Source organism: Manacus candei, unplaced genomic scaffold (genome assembly GCF_025592945.1).
Source record: "Manacus candei isolate 608988 ecotype Guabito, Panama unplaced genomic scaffold, ASM2559294v1 h1tg000197l, whole genome shotgun sequence".
Lineage (NCBI taxonomy): Eukaryota > Metazoa > Chordata > Aves > Passeriformes > Pipridae > Manacus > Manacus candei.
In genome coordinates, this window is record NW_026138245.1 from 614,206 (window position 1) to 639,524 (window position 25,319).

A 25,319-nucleotide genomic window follows, 5' to 3' on the forward strand; every position below is an offset into this window, starting at 1 on the left:
TGGAGGATGCCACTTGCCCCTGCATGGTCCCAGTTGCTCCCAGTATGATCCCACTAGGAGTCCAGTCACCCCCAATGATTCCAGTAAATTCCAGACACTTCCAGGGGATTCAATGAATCCAGTTTGATCCCAGTCATCCCCAGTATGGCTGCAGTCCCTTTCACATACTCCCAGTATTATTGCAGTCACTCACAGTACAATCCCAGTATAAACTCAGCAGGGGCCCGGCTGCTCCCAGTACGATCCCAGTTGCCCCCAGTGTGGTTGCTCCGGGATGGATCAGGAATAGGGGCACCTTTGTGCCCCCTCCCCCCCTTGTGTCACCCTGCTCTGGGGGAGCTTTGGGGGGACATCTGCACCCCAACACGGCATCCAACGCATCCCAAAGTGTGCTGGGACCCCCTTAAACCACCCCACAGCCCCTCAAGGAACCCCCAAACCCACTCAGAGTCCACCCAGGACCCCACCTAACCCCCTTTGGAGGGGACATTTATGGGCTCTGGTGTTACTGGGAGCCACCCCTGCTGAAGGTGAGGAGGTCTCGGGTGAGAGGGGGCGTTGGGAAGAGGGGGATCGGTGAGTCAGAGGGGATAAAAGGGGTGGTGGGACCCCAAACTGAGTGGGAGGGGAGTGGGAGCCCCCAAAAGTGGAGGGGGAATGAGGATTGGGGGCTGATGGGAAAGGGGAGGGAGAGGTCAGAAGAGTGGGGAAAAGGGGAGGGTGGGACCCCCAAACTGAGCATGAGGGGGCTGGGGATTGGGGGAATGATGTGTAAGGGGTGGAAGAGGGGGGAAAAAGTGGGGGTTGGGACCCCAAAAGTGATCCTGGGCTGCCACGACCAGCGGGGCAAAGGAATGGGGACGCGGCACTGCAAAAAGGGTTCGGGACACAGCAGAGGTCCCGTGAAGCAATGCCGATTTTATTGGGGGTAACAGTAACTTATATAGGGCAGGTTCAAGGGTGGAGTTTGGACTAGGGAGGAGCATAAGACTGACAGCTCAGGGATGAACGTGATTGGGTAACCGGGCAAGGGGGGGAGGAGTTTTGATGTAACCGGGGAAACGGGCCAATGGCAGCTCTCCCTGCACTGCAGCACTTAGTGGCCAATCAGGCGCAGGGGAGCGGGAAAACAGGGGAAAACTGTGAGGGGATGAGGGAGACAATATGGTGGATAATTTAAAAACAACAACTGGGGTACAGACAACAGTATAACAGTACAATAATAAACCGGGGACAACTGGGGATAACTGGGGATGAACTGTCCAATCCAGGGTGATGTCATATCCAGTATAATAAGGTAAAGTCCAGTGGAGTAATATCCATTCAGGTGTAGAATGTCTCATTCTGGGTTGTAAATTCTGTGCCATGCTTGAAATTGTTCCCACTCAGCTTTATGTTCTCCAACACTGGGCAGGCTGGGAATTGCGTGGAACAATGGAAAACCCCTTGTCAGAGAGAAAATTGGGTGACCCGAGTGCTGGATGCTTTTAGGAAAGAGATCTGAACATTTCTTGAAGAATGGAGGGGGGTGACTTTTTTCTTCTTCACCTTTCCAGTTCTCCATTTGGGGGCAGGATGTCCTCTGGGCCAATGTTTTGTTCCCTTTGCAGTGAGTGCAGCCTCAGAGGGCTGAGCCCTCTCTGGCTGGGCTTGGCCTCTCCTGCAGAGACTCAGGCCTGGCTGGGCTGCCCCAGGCAGACGCTGCAGGAAGAAGAGCTCAGGCCGCCTGGGTCTGGTGTCCCTGGGGCTCAGCCTGTGCCCCATTGCTGGGCAGGGGCTGAGCCCCACCTCTGCCTGGGGGCCTTGGCCAAAGGGCTGCCAAGGAAGAGGCCCAGGAGCCTTGGGGCCTGCCCAGCTTTCCTCCTCCCTGGGGGCTCTCAGTCCTCCCCTGACACCGTGTGGGCCCAAGGCCTTGCTGGCTTCGGGCTCACGGCCCGCCGGCACCATCCCAGCGGCCTGACCCCCCTCCTTCCCCTCTCTCCAGCCTCTCCTGCCTTTTCTGGCAAGGGGCCATCCAAGGCAAACCCCGGTTCTCAGCAATGGCACCTGTGGCACGGCTGCAAGGCTCCAGTGGGCCAGGCAAGAGCAGGAGCACCGAGAGCCTGAGGAGCCAGGAGATGCCCTGGCTGGGCATGGTGCTGCTGCGGGACGAGCTGACACCTCTGCACAGTCTCTGCCCGTCCCTGCCAGCCGACTTCTGCCCAGGCTCTGGGCACGGGGACGCAGCACTGACACTTTTCAGCCCCCGCGCTGTTCCACAGAGGCTCTGATGTCACAAGGCCCTTGCCTGGCAGCCAGGAGATGGGCAAGGCAAGGCAAGGACGGAGCCTCTGAGCCACCAGCACGCTGTCCCCAAAGGCTGGGGTGGCACAGAAGCCCAGAGTCCCTGAGCTTGGCAGAGACTTGTGAGATCAACCGGCGTCCAGCCTACGCCCCATCCCCAGCACGTCAAGCAGAGCACGGCACTCAGTGCCATGGCCAGTCTTTGCTTAAACACCTCCAGGGACGGTGACTCCACCACCTCCCTGGGCAGCCCAAAAAGCTCTGAGCCATCACACCTCTTCTTTTACAGTTCTATCACAACTTTTTATAAGTAAATCATATTAGATTATAGAGCTCCATTTCTATGTTGGTTACGTACACCTTTTATGTGTCTTTATATAGCTTTTATAAACCTTTTAATGTCTTAATAAAATTCCAGGGATCTTTCTTGGAACTCCCCGCATCCAGGGACCGAGAGGATCTCCCTCAATAACACTTTCAATGAGCACTGGAATCCTCAGGGTCCTGGAACCCTTGGGACATCAACAGCTTTGTCCCTCCAAGTGGGTCCCAATTTGCTTCCAATGGTTCAAGAACACAAAATAAACCAAATACCAGTTTCCAAAACCAAATCAACTTCTAAGTCCAGAAATCACAAGTTAATATCCAAAATACCAGAAAGGATTTCTTCAAGATTCTTTCTTTGCAACCTGAAGTACCCATAATACAAAAGAAACCAAATACCTGTTTCCAAAACCAAATAAAACAAATACCAGTTCCAGGACCAAATCAACCAATGAGTCCAGACTCCCAAATTAATATCCAAAATCATGGCTGGGTTTTGTGAACGAAGATTTGGGAAGGGCTCTGCCCACATTTGCTACAAGCACACTGGTGGCTAAAGAGGTCAATACGAGATAGACACGTCCAGTTGCAAAAGGCAGAGCAGAAAGACTCCTTGGATGGGATGGACAGGACACGGTTCTTTCTGCGTTGTCTTTTCTCCTCGATGCTGATCCTGCTGCGTTCTCAAAGGAAGCAGCAGCGTTAGAGATGGGGTGTCTCCAGACCTCCCGACTGGAGGCCAGAATAGACCAGTGATGAAGATCAATATGGCCAAGGTTGAGATGTTGTTTCAGGCAGTCCTTGTATCTCCTCTTCGGGGCTCCTCTCTTGCGGCAGCCGGTGGCAAGTTCACCACAGAGCACGATCTTAGGGAGGGGGTGGTTGGTCCTTCATCCTGGAGATGTGCCCTGCCCAGCACAGCTGTGTTCTCAGCAACATGGCCTCAATGCTTGTGACTGCTGCCTGTTCTAGAACAGATGGATTGGTCCCATCATCTGACCAGTGGATGTTTAGGATTGTACGGAGGCAGCGTTGATGGAAGCGTTCCAGGAGTCGCAGGTGGTGGCTGTAGATGACCCAGGATTCGGACCCATATAAGAGAGTAGACAGCACAATGGCTCTGTAAACACTGATCTTGGTGCTTTTCTTCAAGTGTTTATTTCGCCAAACTCTTTTATGGAGTTTCCAAAAGCTCTCTATGCCTTTGCTAACCTGTTGTCCATCTCTCCGTCAATCTCACCATCCGAGGAGATGAGGCTCCCTAGGTAATTAAACTGCTGGACTGATTTGAGCTCTGATTGGCCAATGGTGATGTGGGGATGATGGGGGACTTCCTGAGGTGCAGGTTGATGGAGAACTTCTGTTTTCTTTAAGCTGACTTCCAGCCCAAAGAGCTCAGCAGTCTCAGCACAGCAGGATGTTAAACGCTGCAGAGCTGCTTCTGTGGGAGCGACGAGGGCGGCGTCATCAGCATAAAGCAGCTCCTGGACAAGATGGTTTAAGGCCTTCAGTCGCCTTAGGTTGAAAGGGCTTCCATCAGTACGGTATTGGATGTAGATCCCGTCCTGATCATCGAGGTCTGCCGTGGCCCTTTGGAGCATCCTGCTGGAAAAGATTGTGAATAGGGTTGGTGCGAGAACGCAGCCTTGTTTCACACCATTGGTTATTAGAAAGGGCTCAGAAAGTGTATTGCCATATCTGACTTGGCCGTGCTGATCCTCATGGAGTGAGATGATCTCTTTGAGGAACTTGGGGGGACAACCTAAACGTTCCAAAATCTGCCACACACCTTTCCTGCTCACAGTATTGAAAACCTTGGTGAGGTCAACAAAGGTTCCATAGAGACCTTTGTTCTGTTCCCTGCACTTCTCTTGCAGTTGTCTGAGAACAAATCCCATGTCTGTGGGGCTCCTGTTGGCTCTGAAACCACATTGGCTTTCAGGGAGAATTCCTTCTGCTATAGCGGGTTTTAGTCTGTTCAAGAGTATTCTTGCCAGGATTTTGCCAGCAATGGGGAGCAGAGTAATACCCCGGTAGTTTGAGCAGTCTGATTGTGCTGGTTTAAAAGTAAACCAGCAGGGGAAATGAAGTCAACTCAAAAGAGAGATTTTAAGTCAGAATAATAATTTAATAAAATAATACTATAAGTCTGATTATAAAGACAAACAATTGGGTTTAACCCACAAAACCCAAATGCATAACCCAGCACCCTGGGGCATGAACAGAGTGGTGTTTGTTGGGCCCCCTGAGCCCAAAGTAAAGGGAGAGGGAAAAAAAAACCTGTTGGTGAGAGTGGTGGTGCAGTCTGGTCAAGAGTGGTGGTTGCAGTTTGGTCGAGAGTGATGATCTGCAGTCTGGTTGACAGTGGTGGTTGCAATCTGGTTGAAGAGACACTAGTGACATCACAGGGAAAACAGTGACATCACAGAGACAGTAGCGACATCACAGACACATCAGTGACATCACAGAGAAAGCAGTGACATCACAGAGACATCAGTGACATCACAAGGACATTGGTGACATCACAGAGACAGCAGTGACATCACAAAGACAGCAGTGACATCACAGTCACAGCAGTGACATCACAGGGACAGCAGTGACATCACAGGGACAGCGATGACATCACAGTCACAGCAGTGACATCACAGAGACAGCAGTGACATCACAGGGACAGCGATGACATCACAGGCACAGCAGTGACTGTTACGACCCCCCCCAGGAAAAAGGCAGGGGGGTAACTCAGGTTTTATCAATAATTCCCTTGGGGTGGGTTAAAGTGAAAAGACACTGAATAATCGGTGTCTGAAAACATATTGACAAGGTTTATTTGAACAATTTTGTATCAACAGGTGTGCCAGCATTTCGGGGGCTGTCATATAACAATGTCAACCTTTCAGGGGAGGAGAAAAATGCATAGGGGAGAGAAAGACAGGGTAACAGTAAGGGAGAGCAAGAAAAAGGAAAAGAAGAGAGTGGTAAAAACGTAAATAGTCACCGCCCACTGGATCCAGCCATGTAAAAAGCAATGGTCTGGATCCACAGGCGGTGGGGGGAGAAGAAGGAAAAATCCCCCCCAAACCCCCAAAGTCACCAGTCAATATCCATATCCTTTGCACCTCCCCAAGGCGGGGAGTTGTTTCCATAGGGGGGTGTCCCCCTTTTTGGCGCGGAGTTCATGTGGAGGGCGTGGTAAACTCGGCTCTTCCCGCCTTTTGGGGGCTTGACATCTTCTGCACTGGAGGAGGAGGATGGGCCCAGCTGCCCATCAGAAAGTCAAAAGCCTGCAGAAGTCTCTTAGAATGCAGAAATCATTAACTGTTCCAGTCTCTGACACCACCCCGTGATTTATGCATTCAATGATTTTTGTTCTCTGTGAATCTTCTTTGTGGGCGGTGCTTCTCGTACAGTGGACAGGAAGACAGAAGAGTAAAGGAAAGGAAGAGGTAGCCCCAATGCACCGCAACCCTCCTCTCTCAAAAATCCCAACTTTATAATAAAATAGTAATAGGATTTCAATAGCTACAATCAAATATTTTAACATTTATAATGTTACAAACATACACAAGTACTTGAAATTATATATCAAAAAACATTGAGTTGGGAGCTGGTAAAAGGCTTTCTTAAATTTAATTCTATTTGTTAAATTTTACTAAATATGAAATTCAATGCCTTTTAAGGCCGGAGGTTAATGTATATAATGCATATTTGTATGTTTCCAAATATGCATGAAGACTTGTACTAACTCCCAGGTTATATTTGGTTGAGTTTCTCAATCAAGAGAGATATTTAAAAAGACAAAATAAACTTGACAAAAATTAAACTAACAATACATCTCAGAAAAACTACACAAACAAGTGAACAATTCTTAACAAGTTGTTAATACAAGTAATTTTGGGAGCAGGGGAACACAAGCACAATGTTTGTGGTAGGTTTTTACATCTTGCAAAATTATTAGGATCATAACATTTTTAAGATAAAACACATGCAAACAAAAAACCCCAAACCTGTATAACTCTTCAGTTCTGTTGTCACTTCATGTTCTCATAGGACAATGAGAACTGATGACAGCAGCGGTAGAAGGCTTTATCGGTTCATGTGGTGGGATCTCTCCTGCTGGTTAGTTTCTGCAAAAAGAACAAATCTGGCCCATTGTGGACCGACTGTTACAAAGAAGGAAGAATCCATCGAGTGTTTATTCGATGGTCCTTCCCGTGAGCACCTGTGGCTCCCCATGTGTGAGGGTGTTCCCATCCCACTTCTGTTTCCCCATTCCCAGTTCTTGGTGTTCCCATTCCCATTCCTATTGTCCCCATTCCCATTCCAGGTGTTCCCATCCCACCTCTGTTTTCCCTATTCCCATTCCAGGTGTTCCCATTCCCATTCCTGGTGTCCCCATTCCAATTCCTGGTGTCCCCAGTCTGCTCCCAATGTTCCCATTCCCATTCCAGGTGTTCCCATTCCCATTCCTGGTGTCCCCAACCTGCTCCCAATGTTCCCATTCCCAATGTTCCCATTCCCAGCCCAGGTGTCCCCATTCCCATTCCTGATGTCCCCATTCCCATTCCAGGTGTCCCCATTCCCATTCCAGGTGTTCCCATCCCCATTCCACGTGTCCCCATTCCCATTCCCGCTGCCTCCATTCCCATTCCTGGTGTCACCAGTCTGCTCCCAATGTCCCCATTCCCATTCCAGGTGTACCCATTTCCATTCCAGGTGTTCCTATTCCAATTCCATGTGTTCCAATTCCCTTTCCAGGTGTTCCATCCCATTCTAGGTGTCCCCATTCCCATTCCTATTGTCCCTCCTCCCATTCCTGATGTTCCCATCCCACTTCTGTTTTCCCCATTCCCAGTTCTTGGGGTTCCCATTCCCATTCCAGGTATCTCCATTCCCATTCCTATTGTCCCCATTCCCATTCCAGGTGTTCCCATCCCACCTCTGTTTTCCCTATTCCCATTCCAGGTGTCCCCATTCCAATTCCACGTGTTCCCATTCCCATTCCTGGTGTCCCCATTCCAATTCCTGGTGTCCTCAATCTGCTCCCTATGTTCCCCTTCCCATTCCAGGTGTTCCCATTCCCATTCCACAAATTCCCATTCCCATTCCAGGTGTTCCCTTCCCAGTTCCTGGTATTTCCATTCCAATTCCTGGTGTCCCCATTCCCATTCCTGGTGTCCCTAACCTGCTCCCAGTGTCTCCATCCCTCTCCCCGGTGTCCCCATTCCCAATCCAGGTGCCCCCATTCCCAGTTCCTGATGTCTCCATTCCCATTCCTCTTGTTCCCAGTCTGCTCCCAATGTTCCCATTCCCATTCCAGGTTTTCCCATTCCCATTCCAGGTGTCTCCATTCCCATTCCCCCTGTCCCCATTCCCATTCCTGGTTCCCAGGGAGGAACTGCCGGATGCCAGAGGAGGAGCCAGAATTTATTGCCCAAAGCAGGAGATTTTCACACCAAAATTAACCCCGGTGATGTCACCACTGTCCCCGTGATGTCACCGCTGTCCCCGTGATGTCACCAACGTCCCTATGATGTCACCGCTGTCCCTCCGATGTCACCGCTGTCCCTGTGATGTCATCGATGTCCCCGTGATTTCACTGCTCTCATTTCCCCTGCTGGTTTACCTTAAAACCAGCACACCAGGGCTGTGCCCAACGGGGGTCCCTGTGGATCATCCAACGCGGGTCCTCCCATGGCTGATGGAGTTGGAGCAGCGGCCGAAGCTCTTCCCGCAGTCGGGGCACTTGGGGCTTCTCTTACCGGTGGGTCCGTTGCCTGAAGTTCTTCCCACACTCCCCACACTTGTGAGGCCTCTCCCTGATGTGGATGCGAAGGTGGGTGTAGAGGGTGGAGCTGTCCCACATTCCCTACACGTGTAGGGCTGTTCCCCAGTGGGGATGTGCTGGTGGCTGAGCAGCTTGGTGCTTGTGCTGAAGCTCTTCCCACATTCCAAGCACTTGTAGGGCCATTCCCTGGTGTGGATGCAACGGTGTTTGCAAAGGCTGGAGCTGTCCCTGAAGCCCTTCCCACACTCCCCACACGTGTAGGGCCGTTCCCACTGTGGATCATCTGGTGTCGGAGCAGGGCAGAGATCTGATTGAAGTTCATCCCACATTCCCCACACATGTAGGGCCTTTCCCCACTGTGGATCATCTGGTGTTGGAGCAGGTTGGAACTCCGTTTGAAGCTCTTCCCACACTCCCCACACGTGTAGGGCCGTTCCCCACTGTGGATGCGACGGTGGTTGCGGAGGGTGGAGCGGTCACTGAAGCTCTTCCCACACTCCTCACACGTGTAAGGCCGTTCCCCAGTGTGGATGTGCTGGTGCCTCAAGAGGTTGCATCTCTTGCTGAAGTTCTTCCCACATTCCAAGCACCTGAAGTGCTTTTCCCTGCTGGGAGGCTGCTCAGGAACCACCAGCTCGCAGCTCCGCCTCAAGCTCCGGTCGCCTTCCCGGCACACGCTGGCTCTTTCCTCCTCACAGCCCCCTGGGCTGGCTTTGCAGCCCCTCCTGCGGGGGCATCTCCGGCCCTTTTCCTCCCCGCTGCCTTCCTGCGCCGGGGAGCCCTTCAAAACGGCCTCTCCCACCAGGCTCTGCCGGGGGGATTTGTCCTCCGCGCTCTCCGGCCTCACCTCGGGGCCTGGGGCAGGAACCAACAAGGACACGCAGGGGATTTGCCTCCGGCCCACAGGGAAGCCCAAGGACATCCCCCCAACTCCGGCCCCAGCAGGACGGCCACAAAAGACAAAAGACCCACCCAAAGGGGCACTGACTTCCTCCTCACCTGCCTGGGGGGCCCAAGGCATCTTCCTCTTCCTCGCAGCCTCCTCCTCCATCCGCCCAAGCTTTGGGAAGCAGAAATCCTGATGGGGGGGAAAACAAGGGGTGAGCGCATTGCCTTGGGGGTTCCTCCTGCCCAAGTCCAGCTCTAGGACTCACCGGGCATCTTGTGTCCATAAAAACCCCCAAAACAACAACATTCAGCCCAGATTCCCGTCCCAGGAGTTCCCCCTTTTTGATCTCTGGGGTTAGGGGGGTCCCCTCTCTCTGGCGTGATGGCACTTCTGCCTGCATTGGGGGTCTCCCTTCTCTGGGTTGCCGGGGGTCCAGGGGCTCCGGGGGGTTCCCACTCTCCGGGGTCCCCTTTAGTGTTGCCAGGGGGGTCCCAGAGCTCACTTCTCCCCACTCTGCCTCCCGGGGCCGGCCGGCCCTCCTCTCTCGGCTCCCACCCTCGCAAACCTCTTGGTGCTCTCGGCTCCCACCCCGCCTCAAGGCCCCCCCTCCTCTCCACACTCCAAGGCCTTCCCCCTCTCCGGGACCCCCGCTTAAGGGGCCCGGCGCTCCCTCTCTGCTCCCCCCCCTCCAGCATTCCGGGGGTCCCCCAGCTCCGGGATCGCCCCTCTCCGCTCTCCCCACTCCGCGGCTACCGGGGTTCCCCCCCGGTTCTCACGGGGGCCCCCAAACCGCTCTCGCCCCCCCCACCATTGCCCAGCCACCGCCAGGACCTTTTGGTTGCTCTTCTTTGTGCTCCCGCTTGGCTCCTCCCTCGGCTGGGCCGCCGCTTTTGGCGGGTTTCCTCCTCCGGGATCCGCCCCCTGCAGCCCTTCCCCCCCTGGACCAACCTCTTTGGGCCCCCCTTGGGCCCCCCTTGGGCCCCCCTTGCCCAATAAGTCTGATTATAGAGACAAGCAATTGGTTTTCATCCACAAAACCCAAATGTATAACCCAGCACCCTGGGGCATGAACAAAGTGGTTTTCCTTGGATCCCCCCAAGTCCAAAGTAAAGGGAGAGGGGAAAAAAACCTGCTGGTGGGAGAGCTGTTGCAGTCTGGTCAGAAGTGGTGATTGCAGTCCAGTTGAGGGTGGTGGTCTCAGTCTGGTTGAGAGGGGTGAGCTGCAGCCTTCCTGTGGATCCCACGAGTGGTGGAAAGGTTCTGAAACTCCAGGTTTATATATTCTCCAGTTCAGGCAGGAATGGTCAGTCGTTCCCTCAGAGTGGGGAATTCCATAAAAGGATATGAGGGTTCTCTGAGGGGGAATTCCAAAAAAGGATGCTCAGTTCGTTCCCTCAGAGCGGGGAATTCCATAAAAGGATATGAGGATTCTCAGAGCGGGCAATTCCATAAAAGGGTATGAGGACAGGAACATCCACCCCACCTCGCAGCCCCACCCCCCACCCCCGACAACAGTTCCTGGGAAAATGTCATGGAAGGCCGTAGAATACACACTTTTGGGCTACACCCATCCAGTGAGGAATCGGTCCCAGCTGTTCTAACTAGGACACTGTGTCCGTCATCGCTGCCATCATCATCATCATCAGCCTCGTGGCAGTCGGTGTCTGGAAGCTCCGATCCGGTAACTCCCGGGATGGGGGTCGGCAAGGGGCACGGATCCGCCCGGCAGCATTCCGGGGATCCTGTGCCACGGGTGCTGATCCCACTTTCTTTCCATAGGGAGCAGGGAGGGGAATGGATACGACCCCGCGCCCACCAGTGAGTCCCAGCAGCGTGTGTGGATCCAGATCCTCTGTGCAGGGATCCCAGGATGGATGCCGGGATTCCAGAGGGGAATGGGGGCCTAATGGCTGGAGCGGGATTGGAAGGGGATTGCAGTTCAGGGCAGGATTCCAGAGTGGGATCAGGTGGAATTGTGGACTGGGATCAGGGCTGGATTCTGGAGTGGGATTGGCGTGGGATGGACGGAGTGGGATTGGGGTGGGATGGACAGAGCAGGATCAGGTGGGAATCCGCAGCAGTTCCTACTCTCCCTGGGCTCCACAGCCAGATCCATCCCCTGGGATGGGAACAGGGATATGGTGACTCCTTTCCCCGCTCCCATCCCAGCAGGAATCACAGCCTGAGCGATCCTGGAGCTGGATCCACCCCTTCCCTCTCCCTGTGGAAAGGCAGGAGCTGCTGGCAAAGCTCATCCCGCTGCTCCCACCCACCCTGACCCCCCTGCGGCTCTTCCCCATGGATCAACTTCCTGCTTTTTCCCGTGTGAAACCCAGGACCACAATTATTCCTGAGGCTTTAATTTGGGTGTGAAAATCTCCTGCTTTGGGCAATAAATCCTGGCTCCTCCTCCGGCATTCGGCAGTTCCTCTGTGGGAACCAGGAATGGGAATGGGGACAGGGGGCCTTGGATGGGGACACTGGGGACAGGGATGGGGACACTGGGAGCATGTTGGGGACACCAGGATTTGGAATGGGGACGTCGGGACTGGGATGGGGACATTGCGGACAGGGATGGGGACACTGGGAGTAGGTTGCAGACATCAGGAATGGAAATGGGAACACCAGGAGACAATGGGGAAAGGGATGGGGACACCAGGAGCAGGATGGGATGACCAAGAGAAGGTTGGGGACACTGGAACAGGCTGGGGTCATCAGGAATGGGATGGAGACACCAGGAATAGTAATGGAGACATTGGGAGCAGGTTGGGGACAGCAGGAACTGGGAATGGGGACACACAGCAATGGGAATGGGGAAAACAGAACTGGGATGGGAACATCAGGAATGGGAATGGGGACACCAGGAATGGGAATGGGGAAAACAGAACTGGGTTGGGAAGTCTAGGAATGGGAATGGGGACACCAGGAATGGGAATGGGGACACCAGGAATGGGAATGGGGAAAACAGAACTGGGTTGGGAAGTCTAGGAATGGGAATGGGGACACCAGGAATGGGAATGGGGACACCAGGAATGGGAATGGGGACCTGGAGGACCATGCTGGGGACACTGGGAGCAGCCTGGGGAGAGCAGGAACTGGGATGGCAACACCAGGAAAGAGAACGGGGACATCGGCAGCAGGTTGGAGACACCAGGGACTGGGAATGGGGACATCAGGAATGGGATGGGAACACTGGGAATGGGAACACTGGGAATGGGAACACTGGGAATGGGAACAGCAGGAATGGAGTGGGAACATGAGGGACCAGGATGGGGACACTGGGGACTGATGGAGAGGAGCAGAGACCCCAGACTCACCTAAACCCCTCCCAGAACTGAGGGCCAAGAGAAGCTCCGCCTGAGCTCCGCCCGAGCTTTGCCCATTATTAATATGCATAGAGAGATGTTGTGATCAGATGAATATGATTTATCACATTTAATCATATATGAAAATTGTATACAACCCCGATATTGTGTGAAACTCTCGACCAAGTTCTCTGTGGTGCGAACCACGCTCGCTGCCGACGTCGGCAATAAATCCCTTTGCTGCTCAAAGATCCAAAGTCTCTGAGCAGTTCTTCGGACTGGGTTTTTCAGCATCACAGAGACAAAGGCACAAACTGATGGATGCCCTCAGAGTGCAACATTCCCTCCAAAGAGAAGAGGGAAATGCTTCATTGCTGAGCCCTGCAATCCCCTGCCCTTGCCCACCAGGCCAGCACAAGAGCACCTGACCTTGTCGCTCGGCTCCTGGGCCTGTGGCTCTGCTCCCCTGGCAATAGGCACGGCCACTGCAAAGAAATCCCCCAGGGAAGGCACACACTGACGGATCCCCTCAGAGGGCAACATTCTCACCAAAGCTCCCCTCTCAGCTTCCTTTACACTGACCTCTGACTGCAGGGACCTCCTTCCCACTCTGATGATGCTTCTCAGGTTGCGAACCACCCGGAAAAAACCCAAATGCCAAGGGATGTGCTTAGATTCACCAAAGATACAGCCCACCAGAATTAACATCTGATTCACACTGGCAGGAAAATGCTCACCTTGCATGTCTCCCCTTTGGTGCCAAAGGCCCCCCCACCGCTTGCATCCCACCTGGAAAGAACAAGAAGACGCTCACAGACCGACCTTTGAAGAGAAGTGCCTGTCACAACTGCAAGGAGGGATGCAGAACAATCTCACGTGGGGGATATTCTCTGCTCTGCCCTGCAGACCCTTGTGCTGGGGTCAAAACACAGCCTCTCTGCTTCCCTCTCCTGAGGGACTTGTTCTTAGACATCCCTTTCCCCTCCCGGCCATTCCCAAGCCTGGACCCGGCTCTCAGCCCCTCTCTGGCTCAGAGCCCTCAACTTCTCTTGCAGAGAGCTGGGCCTGTCAACCCAGCTGCCAAAAGCACGGCCCTTGGGCTGCCTCGGAGGTTCCTGCAGTCGCCCCAGGCCCTGCCCAAGGCCCTCCCATCAGGGGCTGGGCCCTGGGGGCCGGGGGAGAACCCACCCGCGGCTTGGCCCTTCTTGCCCAGCCCTGCTCTGGCCCAGCCTCCTCCCCCTGCACACTCCCCACTGCCACAGCCTGCGCTGGGGCAGCATTTCCTTCCTGGGCCCTTTCCAGCTGCCCCCATGGGGACACTTCCATTTTCTGGGCCAGGCCCCAGAGGCAATCCCAGCCAGTCCTGCCCCTCGGCCCCAGCCCGGCTCACTGACTCCTGGGGGCCCCTGGAAGCCAAGAGCCAAAGGCCGACCCCCCCAGAGTGCAGCCCCACCATCTGCACTGGGGCCCCAGGGCTTCCCTTTCCCAAGCAGCCCCTGCAAAGCCTTGTCAGAGAGAAAACTGGGTGACCTGAGTCCTGGATGCTTTTAGGAAAGAGGTCTGAACATTTCTTGAACAATGGAGGGGGGTGACTTTTTTATTCTTGACCTTTCCAGTTCTCCATTTGGGGGCAGGATGTCCTCTGGGCCAATGTTTTGCTCCCTTTGCAGTGAGTGCAGCCTCAGAGGGCTGAGCCCTCTCTGGCTGGGCTTGGCCTCTCCTGCAGAGACTCAGGCCTGGCTGGGCTGCCCCAGGCAGACGCTGCAGGAAGAAGAGCTCAGGCCGCCTGGGTCTGGTGTCCCTGGGGCTCAGCCTGTGCCCCATTGCTGGGCAGGGGCTGAGCCCCACCTCTGCCTCGGGGCCTTGGCCAAAGGGCTGCCAAGGAAGAGGCCCAGGAGCCTTGGGGCCTGCCCAGCTTTCCTCCTCCCTGGGGGCTCTCAGTCCTCCCCTGACACCGGGTGGGCCCAAGGCCTTGCTGGCTTCGGGCTCACGGCCCGCCGGCACCATCCCAGCGGCCTGACCCCCCTCCTTCCCCTCTCTCCAGCCTCTCCTGCCTTTTCTGGCAAGGGGCCATCCAAGGCAAACCCCGGTTCTCAGCAATGGCACCTGTGGCACGGCTGCAAGGCTCCAGTGGGCCAGGCAAGAGCAGGAGCACCGAGAGCCTGAGGAGCCAGGAGATGCCCTGGCTGGGCATGGTGCTGCTGCGGGACGAGCTGACACCTCTGCACAGTCTCTGCCCGTCCCTGCCAGCCGACTTCTGCCCAGGCTCTGGGCACGGGGACGCAGCACTGACACTTTTCAGCCCCTGCGCTGTTCCACAGAGGCTGTGATGTCACAAGGCCCTTGCCTGGCAGCCAGGAGATGGGCAAGGCAAGGCAAGGACGGAGCCTCTGAGCCACCAGCACGCTGTCCCCAAAGGCTGGGGTGGCACAGAAGCCCAGAGTCCCTGAGCTTGGCAGAGACTTGGGAGATCAACCGGCGTCCAGCCTACGCCCCATCCCCAGCACGTCAAGCAGAGCACGGCACTCAGTGCCATGGCCAGTCTTTGCTTAAACACCTCCAGGGACGGTGACTCCACCACCCCCCTGGGCAGCCCAAAAAGCTCTGAGGCATCACACCTCTTCTTTTACAGTTCTTTCACAACTTTTTATAAGTCAATCATATTATATTTTAGAGCTCCATTTCTATGTTTATTATGTTCAACTTTTATATATCTTTATATACCTTTTATATACCTTTATATACTTTTTATATACCTTTATATACCTTTTATAAACCTTTTAATGCCTTAATAAAATCCCAGCGATCTTTCTTGGAACTCCCCGCATCCAGGGACTGAGAGGATCTCCCTGAATAACACTTTCAGTGAGCACTGGAATCCTCAGGGTCCTGGAACCTCTGGAGTATCAACAGCTTTGTCCCTCCACAGGGGTCCCAATTTGTTTCCAATGGTTCAAGAATACAAAATAAACCAAATACGAGTTTCCAAATCCAAATCAACTTATAAGTCCAGAAATCACAAGTTAATATCCAAAATACCAGAAAGGATTTCTTCAAGATTCTTTCTTTGCAACCTGAAGTACCCATAATACAAAATAAATCAAATACCTGTTTCCAAAACCAAATAAAACAAATACCAGTTCCAGAACCAAATAAACCAGTGAGTCCAGACTCCCAAATTAATATCCAAAATCATGGCTGGGCTTCGCAAAGGTAGATGTGGGAAGGGCTCTGCCCACATTTGCTGCAAGCACATTGGTGGCTAAAGAGGCCAATACGAGATAGACACGTCCAGTTGCAAAAGGCAGAGCAGAAAGACTCCTTGGATGGGATGGACAGGACACGGTTCTTTCTGCGTTGTCTTTTCTCCTCGATGCTGATCCTGCTGCGTTCTCAAAGGCAGCAGCAGCGTTAGAGATGGGGTGTCTCCAGACCTCCCGACTGGAGGCCTGAGTAGACCAGTGATGGAGATCAATATGGCCAAGGCTGAGATGTTGTTTCAGGCAGTCCTTGTATCTCCTCTTCGGGGCTCCTCTCTTGCAGCAGCCGGTGGCAAGTTCACCACAGAGCACGATCTTAGGGAGGGGGTGGTTGGTCCTTCATCCTGGAGACGTGCCCTGCCCAGCACAGCTGTGTTCTCAGCAACATGGCCTCAATCCTTGTGACTGCTGCCTGTTCCAGAACAGATGGATTGGTCACATCATCTGACCAGTGGATGTTTAGGATTGTACGGAGGCAGCGTTGATGGAAGCGTTCCAGGAGTCGCAGGTGGTGGCTGTAGATGACCCAGGATTCGGACCCATATAAGAGAGTAGACAGCACAATGGCTCTGTAAACACCGATCTTTGTGCTTTTCTTCAAGTGTTTATTTCACCAAACTCTTTTATGGAGTTTTCCCAAAAGCTCTCTATGCCTTTGCTAACCTGTTGTCCATCTCTCCGTCAATCTCACCATCCGAGGAGATGAGGCTCCCTAGGTAATTAAACTGCTGGACTGATTTGAGCTCTGATTGGCCAATGGTGATATGGGGATGATGGGGGACTTCCTGAGGTGCAGGTTGATGGAGAACTTCTGTTTTCTTTAAGCTGACTTCCAGCCCAAAGAGCTCAGCAGCCTCAGCACAGCAGGATGTTAAATGCTGCAGAGCTGCTTCTGTGTGAGCGACGAGGGCGGCGTCATCAGCATAAAGCAGCTCCTGGACAAGATGGTTTAAGGTCTTGGTGTGGGCCTTCAGTTGCCTTAGGTTGAAAGGGCTTCCATCAGTACGGTATCGGATGTAGATCCCGTCCTGATCATCGAGGTCTGCCGTGGCCCTTTGGAGCATCCTGCTGGAAAAGATTGTGAATAGGGTTGGTGCAAGAACGCAGCCTTGTTTCACACCATTGGTTATTAGAAAGGGCTCAGAAAGTGCATTGCCATATCTGACTTGGCCGTGCTGATCCTCATGGAGTGAGATGATCTCTTTGAGGAACTTGGGGGGACAACCTAAACGTTCCAAAATCTGCCACAGACCTTTCCTGCTCACAGTATCGAAAGCCTTGGTGAGGTCAGCAAAGGTTCCATAGAGACCTTTGTTCTGTTCCCTGTACTTCTCTTGCAGTTGTCTGAGAACAAATCCCATGTCTGTGGTGCTCCTGTTGGTTCTGAAACCACATTGGCTTTCAGGAAGAATTCCTTCTGCTATAGCGGATTTTAGTCTGTTCAAAAGTATTCTTGCCAGGATCTTGCCAGCAATGGAGAGCAGAGTAATACCCCGGTAGTTTGAGCAGTCTGATTTATCTCCCTTCTTCTCATACAAGGTGATGATGACTGCATCACCAAGGTCTGATGGTATAACCCCCACCTAACTCACCCTGGGGTGTCATTCCTTTTGACTCAGTCGTTAACCCAGCTCAGGTTAATGTCTTTCTCCCCCTTAACCCTCTGAGGGTCGGCTTGACTCTCTCCTGGAAAACCTTTCAACAGGTCCAGGTACCAGAGAACCTTTCAACAGGTCCAGGCTACACCAGAAAGCCTTTCAACAGGTCTGATGTGCCCGGGTCACACCGAGAGGAGAAAAATTCTCACTATAATTTCACAACAAGGGGATGGTCACCATTTGACTCACCCTCAGTGTCAGTTTTGGACTACACTGATTACTCCACCACATCCAAAGGGTCCTTGTCCCTGACACCAAAAACCTTACAACGCACCCCAGAAAAGGGGGAGGGTAACCCAGGTTCTTATTAATGAATCCCTTGGGGTGGATTAGAGTGAAACGACACTGAATAATTGGTGTTTGAAAACTTACATATGTAGGGTTTATTTTAGAACAATTTTGTTTCAAAGGTAAACAGGTACGTTGCCATTTTGGGTGTTATCATCTGCATCTCTCATCTACAGCAATATGGCATAAAGAGAACCTTTGGGGAAAATGCATAAGGGAGAGAAAGGAAAGACAGGATAAGGGTAAGGGAGAGGAAGGGAAAGAAAAGTTGAGAGTGGACAGATGTCCATAGTCACTGCCCATGGGGTCCAGCGATGGAACTTGGGAGTTGCAGCTCCCATGTCTGTCAGTTGAAGTGGTGGCCTTGATCCACTGGGGGTGAAGGAGGGAAGCCCCCACACTCAGGGAAGTTATGAGTTATTATATCCATGGACAGTGTCCCGGGCCATGCCACGAACCCCCAACATCTCCCAGGCCTGCCCAGAGTTCCTGTGAGGGGCAGGGAAAAGGTTTTTTCCCACCTTCCAAGGTTGGCAGAGGGGGATGGGCTTTGATGGGCCATGCCATGAACCCCCAACACCTCGGACAGCCCAGAGCAGAGTTCCCGTGAGGGGCCTGGTAAACTCGGCTCTTCTCTCCTTTCCAGGGCTTGACACCTTCAGCAGCACTGGAGGGGGAGATGGGCCCAGCTGCCCATCAGAGGGATAATGCCTAAGTCCTGCAAAAGCCTCCTGGCAATCCCAGAATGCAGAAATCATTGACTGTTTCAGTCTCTGACAGGTTCACACAGGAAAAAGCAGAAAGTTGATCCATCCGGAAGAGCCGCAGGGGGGCCGGGGTGGGTGGGAGCAGCGGGATGAGCTCTGCCAGCAGCTCCTGCCTTTCCACAGGGAGAGGGAAGGGGTGGATCCAGCTCCAGAATCGCTCAGGACGTGATTCCTGCCGGGATGAGAGCGGGGAAAGGAGTCACCATGTCCCTGTTCCCATCCCAAGGGATGGAGCCGGCTGTGGAGCCCAGGGAGAGTAGGAACTGCTCCGGAATCCCACCTGATCCTGCTCCGTCCCTCCCACCCCAATCCCACTCCATCCATCCCACCCCAATCCCACTCCAGAATCCAGCCCTGATCCCAATCCACAATTCCACCTGATCCCACTCTGGAATCCTGCCCTGAGCTGCAATCCCCTTCCAATCCCACTCCAGCCATTAGGCCCCCATTCCCCTCTGGAATCCCGGCATCCATCCTGGGATCCCTGCACAGAGGATCTGGATCCACACATGCTGCTGGGACTCACTGGTGGGCGCGGGGTCGTATCCATTCCCCTCCCTCTTCCCTATGGAAAGAAAGTGGGATCAGCACCCGTGGCACAGGATCCCCGGAATGCTGCCGGGCGGATCCGTGCCCCTTGCTGACCCCCATCCCGGGAGTTACCGGATCGGAGCTTCCAGACACCGACTGCCACGAGGCCGATGATGATGATGATGATGGCAGCGATGACGGACACAGCCACCAACACCGGGCTGGAATTCCCGACAGATTCTGGCTCTGGGAAGGGCAGGAGGGGCAGGAGGAGGAGGGTTACCCCCATCCCGCTGCTCCACACTCCCAAATTCCTCCTTCCCAAACCCCCAGTTCCCACATTGCCCGTTCCCAGCCTCACCCCAGGCGAAGATCCCGGGCTCCGGCATTCCGGCGTGCTCCACCCGGCACCGGTACTGCTCCCGCTCCCCCGGCAGCGCCTCGATCCTGGCCCAGCTGTGGAAGGTGCCGTCGCTGTTGGGAACGATCCCGCCCCACTCCGTCTCCTGATCCCGCAGTTCATCCCCCTTCAGCCAGTTGATCCCGATTATCCCAGGGTAGAATCCGTATGCGCGGCAGGACAACGTCAGGATCCCGTGTTCCTCTTTCCCGGACACGTGGACATCAGGGGGATCTGGAATGGGATAACGGTGAGATCCATCCACGGAATTTCCGTGGGAATGGGATGGCAATGAGATCCATCCACAGAATTCCCACTGGAGTGGGACAACAGTGGGATCCATGCATGGAATTCCCATGGTAGTTGGATGACTCAGATTCATCCATGGAATTCCCATGGGAATTCCCATGTTGCTCAGTTCCACCCTCCCAAATCCCACATTCCCATGGGAATTCTGTCTCCCTCACCTTTGCGCTCCAGCGCCTCCCGCCCGTATTCGATGTATATTCGGAGGTCTTCCCCACAGCTCTGTGCCAGGTCGAGCTGAAAAGCCTCGTACCCGTTGGATTTCCAGCGCTTCTCGGTGATCCGGGCAACTCCATCGGCTGCCACAAAGGTCCCGGTCTCCGGGGAGAAGGAGATGAAATCCCGCCCGTCGATGCCGTACCGATGGGATCCATGGACGCTCCCGTCGGACAGGAGGTCACAGCCACAAACCCGCTGCCATGTGTGGAGACCTGGGGGGTGGGATCGGATCCATGGAGACCCTGGAATTGTGTCCCAGCCCCACGGAGCCCCATTCCAGCCCTATGGAGCCCCAGAGTCCAATGGAGACCCACAGAGCCTCATCCCAGATCACACCTTGGATCCATATCCAAGCACCTTGGAGCACCTTGGATCCACATCCCAGCCCCACAGATCCCCCCATTCCCCGGCTCCCCCCACTCACCCCCACTCCAGTTGTACAGGCCCCCCACTCTCTCCAGGTCAGTGGCAGCCATGAGCCCAATCCTCTCACTGATCTGGGTCTCTCCATCCCAATATCCCGGCTCAACCTCGGCCGCCATCCACGGCGTCAGCGGCTCCATCCGGCCCCGCTCGCTGTTGTAGCGCTCGAAGGGGATCCCGTCCAGGTATCCAATCTCCACGTACTGAGGGATCCCCGGGCTGGGCTCTGACACCGCCACATTCAGGAAATGCAGGGAGTGGAGAACTGGGGGGACACGGAGATTTGGGGGGTCTGAGGGCATCCAAGGGGCAAGGAAAGGGGGAACTGGGAGAGCTGGGAGAGCCGGGAAGGGTGATGCCAATTTATGCCCCAAAACAAGGCGCGGAGAAACTGCTCAGAGACAGAATTTCAGTCTATAAGCAGGAGGTATTTATTTCACGGCCGGGGAGCAGCCAGGTCGCCCTGGACAAACTGCTCCGACTCGAGAAACACACAATCCAACTTTTATACACCTTTTACTAAGCAATTACATCATATATTATGAATATTCATTACATTGCAACATCTGCTTTTAATATTCATAACAGGTGGAGTTGAGGCGGAGTTATAGGCGTGGTCCTTAATTTGGGGAGAACTTCGGTGGGAGTTCCGGTCTTTCTTCATCATGAGCCTCATGTCCTTTTCATCATCATCCTCCTAAACTTTTGAACCTTTCCTAATTTGGGTAGCTTCCTTATGAATTTGGCAGAGAGTTTTGGTATTTGGCACTAATACCTAATTTCTTGGCTTGTCCCTCTCTTTATCTCTTTGGTTTCCTCTCCATATGCCTTTTTGTGTGTGCTAGCATTTTCTGTTCATGTTTATGTTCTTCTGTGTCAGGGTGTCCTGTACCTCAGTGAATTTATTGTCTCCGCTTTCCTAATACTGAATTCTATGTGCTTTGCTAAAGCTTGCATCTATATTTTGTGCTTAACTCTTTATATTGCTTAAATTCGCTTTTCAGGTGTTACCTGGCTTCATTTCCCCCCTTTTCTCAGAACTTACGAATTCCTTCGTCAAGTTCTAATCCTAAGGGGCGCTGATAGGCTTTCATCATTGCCCAGATTATTTGGGTTCTTTTGACTATGGATCTTAACTTATACCACAGACATATATTCATGAGAGTTAACAAGAACATGGCCATAGTTATAATCAATATGGGGTGTATTAGGTAGTGAAAGACTTGTGTTGCTGTTGGGGAGTATCCTGTGAAAATGTCCCACCAATGATGCTGGCCTACTTGCGCAACTTTTGTCAGGATATTTTTTATACCTTTAGAATTATGCTCTACTTGCCACAACATGCGTTGGGTCGTTTGGTTCACCTTCTGAACTAACTTTTCTACTTCAGGATGCACAAGCATCTCTTTGAGAAGCTTAACATCCATGCCTATCTGTAGCTTGGGTATCTCATGATATAAAGTATACTCAGCTTCGATTAACTGCTGTGTAGTTATGGGAGCAGTGTAGTTAAAGTCACAACCTATGACTTTTGTGAAGTTGCATATGCAAAAGTTAGTATCGTTAGTCACTTCATGACAATTATCTATAGTAACATCATTACAGGCGGTTCTAATGCAAGCGCATCCATTCCCTATATAGAATACTTGTGATGGCGCTCTATTGTGTGGAAGCATTTCAAAAGTGCATACACTGTCTTCGGCATCTAAGCATAGATCCTCAGCTTCTACAATGGCATTTTCGCAGATATAACCTAATTGCCCTTTAGGAATACATGCTTCTGTACTAATTGATTGCCACTTGTTCTTAGTACTATCATAATTTGCCCAAACGTTATGGTCCACAGGTTTGACAATGACATTCTGATGCATAGCTCCTAATGTTAAAACAGGAAATATAACCCTTTCTTCCGCGGCACTAATAGTAAGGACATAGGTTTCAATGTGTTCCTCTTGTGGATCATAAGTGAAATTAACTAGTTGCCACCAAGCCTGGTGGTCTCTTTCAAACTGTGTGGTGGAACTACCTCTTAATATACTCTCCCTTATTTCCTGAGGCAGTATACCTGACATTCCTTCTCTTAATATTCCCGCTGCTACTGATTGTACCCATTGCTGTGTCTGAACACACTGGATAGCAAGTGCAATTTCTTTGCTAATCTCTCCAGTATAGTCAGTAAGTTTAACAAAATCTTCAGCGGTGTGGTTGGCTACTAAGGTCATCAATTTGACCACTAATGACTGTGTCTCTGCTAAGGTTAGCATAGACGAGCTTAAAGGTACTTTAAGCTTTCCCAAATTCGAAGTGACGGTACTTAATTTGTTCACTAATACTTCTTGGTCTATAGTGTTCAATATGCCGAACCCTGTACCAACCCATCCGCTTATATCTCTTTGTGTTCGTTTGCGGTGTGATCTAGTTGCTAACCAGGCATTCCAGCCTTTGAGGCTGTGCTGTATAAATGGTCGGCAATCTCCCTGTAAGTGTGTAATGTCTGGCTGAATGTTCATCTGTATTTTCTTCAGAGAATATGTAGGATCTAATAACAACTTTAGTTCGTTCGATTGTCTTATTACTTGAGGTCCTATAAAGGTTAAATTATGTATCTTCCTGCATTCTAGAGGCGGAGTGGTTTCACGAGACGGGCTCACAATCGAGTCTGTTGCTAATCTAATGGCCCGCTTAAAGGCTCTACCGGTTACAATGCCTTGTTCACCAATGGGTTCAAGAATCTTGGTTTCTCTGCTACATGAAAACGACATCGATTGATCTAGTTTGAATATAATTTCACACTGTGCTCTACCCCCTTCAGTACTATCCCATTGACATGAGACTGGTCCCTTCTGTTCAATCCAGACGATGGGCTTCCCATCTTCTACTTGGCTATGAGTAATTAAGTTCTGTCTAGGGGCTTCTTGCCAGAATTCAATTGTCAATGTTAGTTTATCTGTTTTTCCCACTAAAGCCTCGACTTCTCGGCATCCTACTTGAATTTGGTCTTCTTTTTGTGCTATGAAATGGGTTCCGCTATCCCATTCATCTATCGTATAGGGTTGATTGTTATGTAATACATAAATCTCAAAGTCTGGGTTTTCCTCGGAGCGTGGTAGTGTGCGTGCACTAGACCACGGCCCTTCTGGAGTAGGGTTTTGGGATAAAACAATACTTATCAAAAGTCCAATGATCAATGTTGAAAGAGCCGGATTCATGATGCCAGGTCTTCCCGCTTATCTTCTGGAGCTTTCTTGACTCGAGAGTAGTGAATCCATGTAGGTCGTTCTTTGATCCTAACCGCGGTGAAGGTGGTCAGCAGCACTTGGAAAGGTCCCTCCCACTTTTCTTGTAGGGGTTTTCCTAGAAGATTCTTAACATACACCCAATCACCAGGGTTAAACGGATGTAATTTACAGTCAGGTTGCTTGGGCTGGTGTTCTATTACTATCGTGGCATTTTTATCAAAATGTTTCCCCACAGCAATTACATAATCATATATATATTGATTGCCTATTTGGTCTACAGCATCGCTATTTACAATCTGCATAGCATAAGGTCTACCATACAGAATTTCAAATGGGCTCAACCTTTCTTTCGATCGAGGTTTGACTCTCAATCTAATCAGAGCAATAGGCAGAGCCTGATACCATTGTAAGTTAGTTTCTTGGCATATTTTAGCAATTTGTTGTTTAATAAGATGGTTCATCTTTTCCACTTGCCCACTGGCTTGTGGCCTGTAGGGCGTATGCAATTGCCATTTAATTTGCAGTGCTTTGCTTATTGCTCTCACAACCTTTGCACAAAAATGTGAACCCCTGTCTGAAGATATACTTCTTGGTACTCCAAACCGTGGTATAATTTCATTTAGTAAGACTTTAGTTACTTCTCTCTCTTTGTTTGTTCTACAGGGGAACGCTTCAGGCCACCCAGAAAATGTATCAGTTAGTACCAATAGATATCGATACCCCCCTTTTCTTGGGAGTTCAGAGAAATCAATTTGCCATGCTTCACCTGGGAATTTACCTCGATCTATTGCCCCTTGGTGTATCTTGGTTCCTGTATTTGGGTTATTCTTCAGGCATCGTTCACACTGGGATGTAACTTGTTTTATGGTAGTGAATAATTTTGGTCCTGCTATTCTAGTTTGTAAATACTGATAAAGTGGATCTAAACTCCAATGTGCCTTCTCGTGTTCTGTTTTTACAAATTGCCACATTAATTTCTCTGGTATTATTAGCTGTCCTGTTTCTAATTGACCCCATCCATTATCTAACAATTTACCTTTGTTCTTTTGAATCCACCTATGATCTGAGTCTTGATAATTTGGTTGGAAATCAGTATCTAGTTCCCCTGGTACTAGAGCTGTTATAACCACTTCTTCAGTTCTTGCAGCAGCTAATTTAGCTTCTCCATCAGCTCTCCTATTTCCTATTTCTGGAACAGTGTTACCTTTCAGGTGTCCCTTGCAATGCATTATGGCCACTTGTGTTGGGAGCTGGACTGCTTCTAACGATCGTAGAATTTCTTCTGCATGTTTGACTGTTTTCCCTTGAGCAGTTAGCAGTCCTCTTTCTTTCCAAAGTGCTCCATGAGCATGCACGACGGAGAAGGCATACTTAGAGTCTGTCCAAATATTAATTCGTATGCCTTCTGCTAATTCCAGAGCTCGGGTGAGAGCTATTAGTTCTGCCTTTTGGGCTGAGGTCCCTGCAGGTAAAGGATTTGATTCGATTACCTCTTCCGTTGTGGTCACTGCATAGCCTGCCATCCTTACTCCTTGCTTCACGAAGCTACTGCCGTCCGAGAACCAGTTGTCTGCATCTTCTAATGGCTCTTCTTTGAGATCCGGGCGACTGGAGTAGACTGCTTCGATGGTTTCCAGGCAGT

The 25,319-nt window shown here is 51.8% G+C and overlaps 1 protein-coding gene and 1 long non-coding RNA gene across 28 annotated transcripts in view; one reads left to right on the forward strand and one right to left on the reverse strand.

The window, feature by feature from the left end:
* The window catches only part of LOC127464162 (class I histocompatibility antigen, F10 alpha chain-like), a 111,338-nt gene extending 90,583 nt beyond the window's left edge, over positions 1-20,755 (reverse strand). For 10 of the 27 annotated variants that reach the window (XM_051774355.1, XM_051774347.1, XM_051774356.1 and 7 more), the window contains exons 1-4: positions 20,440-20,755; positions 19,958-20,227; positions 19,452-19,724; positions 19,302-19,336 (exon numbers count right to left, since the gene is read on the reverse strand). In XM_051774355.1, the coding sequence (XP_051630315.1) occupies positions 19,302-19,336; positions 19,452-19,724; positions 19,958-20,227; positions 20,440-20,740 (879 nt within the window). In that variant the 5' untranslated portion in view covers positions 20,741-20,755. Of the gene's footprint in view, positions 1-17,863; positions 18,732-19,085; positions 19,125-19,222; positions 19,337-19,451; positions 19,725-19,957; positions 20,228-20,439 lie in introns of those variants that run through there. The other 17 variants (XM_051774359.1, XM_051774352.1, XM_051774360.1 and 14 more) reach the window with 4 other exon arrangements.
* LOC127464182 (uncharacterized) lies at positions 11,088-12,479 on the forward strand. The gene is made up of 3 exons (XR_007901222.1): positions 11,088-11,099; positions 11,451-12,180; positions 12,291-12,479. It is a non-coding gene; the product is annotated as an uncharacterized LOC127464182 (long non-coding RNA).
* Positions 20,756-25,319: the final 4,564 nt, after the last annotated feature.